The sequence below is a fragment of the Coptis chinensis genome, chromosome 7 (assembly GCF_015680905.1).
Source record: "Coptis chinensis isolate HL-2020 chromosome 7, ASM1568090v1, whole genome shotgun sequence".
NCBI classification, from domain to species: domain Eukaryota; kingdom Viridiplantae; phylum Streptophyta; class Magnoliopsida; order Ranunculales; family Ranunculaceae; genus Coptis; species Coptis chinensis.
The window spans coordinates 24,489,595-24,494,713 of record NC_141462.1 but is presented as its reverse complement, the minus strand read 5'-3'; the positions used below and the strand labels follow the sequence as shown (position 1 = coordinate 24,494,713).

Below are 5,119 nucleotides of genomic sequence, written 5' to 3'. Positions count from 1 at the left end.
AAATACACAGAGCGACTTCGCGCCTAGTTAATGGCTTTCGGCTCGACTTCCGTCGACCAGAAAAATTCCAGTTTTCCGCGGGTTGCTCCCGGTTCATTCGCAGTTGTTCTAGAGCGTAGTTCGAGATGACATCTCCTATAATAATACCGAACAGTCTTTCAAAGATTTGTTTCAAAGCACTACTTATGGTGCTTTGGTTTCATGAGGTGATCACACACGTAGGTTGGGAACCGCTTTTATGGTTCTTGCTAGCATTTGTTCTTGGACTTGCCATGCCCGCTGAAATACAAGACCCATGGTGCTATTGGGTAGATAATATGTATGTCTACACTTATGAGTTTTGCATGAGTCGGTATGGGGCAGGCATTTTTCCGTATCGAGGACCAAGGGGAATATAACGCCGCCTCTTGGTAGCTTGGGTCCATGAACATAAGAACTGTTATGTTTTGGATCATGCTAAACATTTTAGGGGAATGACATTTTTTCTTCTGTGAATGATGCCACTTGCAGCGTCTTCCTTGCTTTAGCCACGGGACGTATGTGCCATGACCTTCCCAGAACTTTGATGTCTAGTTTAGCACGAGCCCATAGCATGAGGCATAAGTATCTTCTTATGCCTATATTAGGTTGCCGTATTATACTATGTTTCTTCCCTATTTTTTGTGCCCGTTTCACGGACTGGGTTGGGGTCGACATTGTGAGACCCACCAATTCTATTATTCGATCTTTCCGTGCAATGACTTGGCAAGGGTGGAGGATACAACCTCATCAGGTTGCACCTTACACCCCATCCGACCAAGTGGCGCTTAATAGGTTAGGATCCGTAGATGATAAATGGCGGCAAGCTTGGCAAATTATAATGGCATGGTAGGATGCGAAGGAACCTCACTTCTTTATAGAAGAGGAGGATGACGAGTAAACGCTGGAGTGGAGGTAAGTTTTTAGTTTCAGTTAGTGTCTGCTTATGTCCCAAGCAATTTAATTGCTAACCCCATAATGGGTGGAACTCTTATAGAGTTCGTCGCTTTTTTTATTTCCTATATTAGTATATTCTAACCTTGTTTTTGCGGATGTTCCGAATTTCACGATTTCCATGGTATTTTTCTACCCTCTTTATTTAAATGCTTTGAGGACAAAGCATTCTTCTTGTTTGGGGGCATAGAAAACACGGTAATTAAGGCATCCTGTTAGGATATAGATATGTATAATATGCATTTGTTTTCAAGTTAAAAATTTCAAAAATATAAATAAATAAGTTTATGCTATACACTTAGGAATATTGGTATTGTTTTCTTTCTATGCTCTTAACAATCTAGAAGTCTCAATGTAGCTTTTGCATCAGAATAATTGTTAGAAACTTAGGTTAATATGTAGGTAATAATCTTTGCATCTATCTATAAATATATTACATGAGTATCTATGATTGTTAGCAGTAAGTTTCTGAAATCTAGGCTAGAGTACTTATTCTACAAATCCTGTGAGAATATAGCCTAAAAGCCTTATATGAGCGAAATATTTGAGAAATGACACAAGGGAGAAGTAAAATCCGGATAGAGAAATCACACGTCCACTTGCTTGATCACTATGCCATATCCTGTTTTAGAATTTAGGCCCTTTTTGGATCGATATAGCTAGAAATTTGACCTAAGTATATTTTCCGCTAGTCGCCCTAATCGAGCCTTTCTTTAGCCTTCCATAAACCACAATTCCTTTACCCCTGTTACAAAAACAAAACAAAATAAAAAAATAAAAAAATCAACCTACCCAATCTAGAATAAGTCCGGAGAATAGAATGAGTGAAGAAAGAAGAAGAGAAAACCCGTGTAAACAAAAATTAGTTAGTTGCTTGAGAAAAAAGAAAAGAAGTTTCCATCCAAAAAAAAAAAATAGAAATAAATAAAAACTCCAAAAATAGAATAAAAGGGAGTCAAAAGCCAAAGAAAAGAAAAAGAAAAAATATGGCTAAGGATGGAAACAAAGTATAGAAGCAAAAGAAAATAACAAGGTTTTCTCTAAGTTACATAATATGAAGACTCTATTATCTCAGACTTGTCCTTTTGAATATCCATTTCCTTCCTTCTTAAACCATCTCCTAATCCCCGCAACACCTAATAAAGACCTCTAGCTCAATTAGGAATAGGTTAATGTGATAGTAAGTGGCAGATGTGTTTGATCGACTCCGGCTTCCTTGTTTGTCATTGAGATTGTAAGGTAAAGTGTGCCCACTGCACACTGGAGTAGCGAAACTTGAGCGGAAAAATCAGAGTGGTTTTTGTCTTGACATTTATGTGAGGACCTACTTTAAGGACGCTTATTCGAAGTTTTCAGAAACTTAACCTCGCTAGGCATTTCATAGTATTACTCATAGTATATATATTGGTATCATAGATGATTCATTATTATGCATATATTAGCTTAGGTTTTTTGACATGATTATTTCGTATTCATTACTAGTGAGATGTATAGATAATTGACACATAAATAAGGAAACAATAGTTTTATTTCTTAGTCGCGTTGTAGTATAGATGAAGTTTGTGAGTACCTTCACTGGAAAACTCTCACGAGGCTATAACTTCGCCCACTAGGAAATTCCTAGTGGTTTAAGGCCTTGTTGATATGGTCAATGCAATCGCACTTCAAATAAATGAGAGTAGATAGAACTCCATTTTTGGTCACTTATTCTAATTTCTCATCTTTGCTTGAGGACAAGCAAAATGCTGTTTGGGGGTGGTTTGATAAGAGCCCAAAACTGTAGTTTTAACCCCTTAACCATCATACTTTTAGACCAATTATGTGAGTAATAGTTAAAGAGTTAATACCGACACGTTTTTATGCATTTCAGGCTTCAAACTCCATTATGTGCAGAAATGTGCCACTTTAGCGAGATAAAGGAGCAAAGGTTAGTTGCTAAGGAGTTCTGTGAATAAAGGCCAAGATTCAAGGAGACAAAGCCTTTGTAAAGCCCGGTCAAAAGCTGAAAAGTCAACACGGGCAGAAATAGTGCACAAGTCAGCAGAACTTCCAAAGGCTGTATCTTTGGACTCAGACCTCGGAATTGGGCCTACCTTACGTCAAAGCGACCGGCTCGGAAAGTGCTTTTCAATGGTCTAAGCCTTGACCCAATCAGAAGAGCAGAAGTGGACGAAACATCTGTCGAAGCCAACTGCAGCTGAAGAGCCCATTTTGGACTAAAGAAATTGGGTTTTGGGCCCGATTTTCCGGCCCAAAACATGGCTCCAAGCCCATGCACGATTTTTGGATCTGGAAGTATAAAAACAAAAGCTTGACTCTTTGTTAATGGCAGTTAGGTTAGGAAGCTAATGTTAATGGAGTTTAGGGTTAGAAAAAGATAGATCTAGATTAGTTTTTAGATCTAGATCTAGTTTTGAATCTCCATTTTTATTAGTTTTCATTTCCCCTTGTTTTAATTTAAAGTATTAAAATATTGTTATTGCTTCATTAGATAAATAAAGTAGTTTATTATTGATCAAATTCGATTTTCTCATTTATCTATTGCTTAGATCTAATTTCATTTCTTGGTTGTTAGTCATTTCGTAGTTATTGATGTTAGATTTTAATTATTGTTTGTTAAATTTCATAAAGTTAGAATCTTTAGATTTAGTTGTCTTAAATTTACAATTAGTTTTAGTTTAAACACCAAACACATCACTCTCACTGTTCCTTGTGTTTGAATAATTGAATTCTATTTAAGTCTTGAGGGTTTAAGAGTGGAACGAAATCCTTACTCGTTGTATTGCATGATTATGTTTCGAGAGTAAGAAGAATTGATTTAAACGTAAGAACGGTAGGATTACGTATTAGTGTTGTTAACATGATATTAGGATTCTATTGTTTTTACGGTTATCAATGGCCATGGGAGAAGACTTGTGTAACTAACTGTGTAGCTGTTTCTAGCCAAACTCTTGTCCAGTTTCTTGGTGTCACACATTCCACTGCCAAAGTTAGTGCATAACGCTCCGCGTCATAGTTAATAACTAACCCCAGTCCTTGGGCAAGTATGTCGAGCAGGTGGCAATGATGATCTCTGAAAGTAAAACCCACTCCCCAATGACCAGGACTACTGAAACTGCTACCGTGACAATTGATCTTAACTACTCCTTCCTCTTGTGGATACCAATTTACTTGTTGAATTTCTTTTATTGGTTTTTGCTTGCATTCAATCTCAAGTGAGTGCAGAATTGCCAGTTCATTGACAAAATTGAACATGAAGCTCTTGGTCAACCTACCAGTCGTATGAATGCCTTGCCAAACCAGCTTTCTAATGTAGCGATGGTTGAAATTTGAATCCTTGTACCTCTGCGAGTTTCTCATCTTCCATATTGCTACCAGCAAACTCAGGATTGTTGCTGTCCACAATTCTTTGATCAGTGGGCTTTCTTGATTCACCACTTTCAGAATTTCCTTCATGTCGACATTTCCACAAACTAAAATTGCATTCAACTGGAATAAGTTTTTAATCAATTCCCAAAGAGCCTGAGAGTTTGGGAAGTTCCATAATAGATGATCAAAACTTTTTTCATCTTCCTTGCATCCATTACAGCGAGAGGCCAATTGAATACCTTTGCTTGTAACTTTGTCGTCTGTTGGAATGATTTGATGTAAAATATTCCAAGCCATTCCAGTAGTTTTGGGGTGTATATAGTTGTTCCAGATGATGGGATACCACCAGACAACATTCCCATTTTCCCTTATGGTGTCATAAACCGAGAGAACAATGAACTTGCCTTCTTTGTTAGGCTTCCAAACTCAGCAATCATCATGCTCAGTGCAAGGTGGTGGTAGAGAGAGAAGTTGCATGCCCAACGTGTTAAAGAACTGCAAAGTTTTAGTAGAAAAGTTCCACTGGTTATTCAGTATCAAGTCGCTAACTCTGGAGTTGAGATTTCTGTAGTTGATGTGTGGAAGCAAGTTGGAAACCGAACTAGGCCCAGCCCAAGCATCACACCACATGTCCACTGAAGTACCATTTTCAATGACCTAAGAAAGGTGGTTTCTCAAGGATTCTAAAGCCCACTTAATCCCAACTCAGATGGAAGAGCATTTATAGTAGATAAGCCATTTGCCATTTTTCATTTTATACTTATATTCCATGTACCTG

The 5,119-nt window shown here is 37.7% G+C and overlaps 1 protein-coding gene across 1 annotated transcript; it reads right to left on the bottom strand.

Annotated features, from left to right (window-relative positions):
- Positions 1 to 3,864: 3,864 nt before the first annotated feature.
- LOC147486739 (uncharacterized) lies at positions 3,865 to 4,703 on the bottom strand. The gene is made up of 2 exons (XM_086573840.1): positions 4,581 to 4,703; positions 3,865 to 4,461 (listed from the first exon to the last, which is right to left on the bottom strand). Exons 1-2 carry the CDS (start codon positions 4,701 to 4,703, stop codon positions 3,865 to 3,867), a joined length of 720 nt encoding a protein of 239 aa, XP_086429966.1.
- Between the last annotated feature and the right edge of the window lie 416 nt (positions 4,704 to 5,119).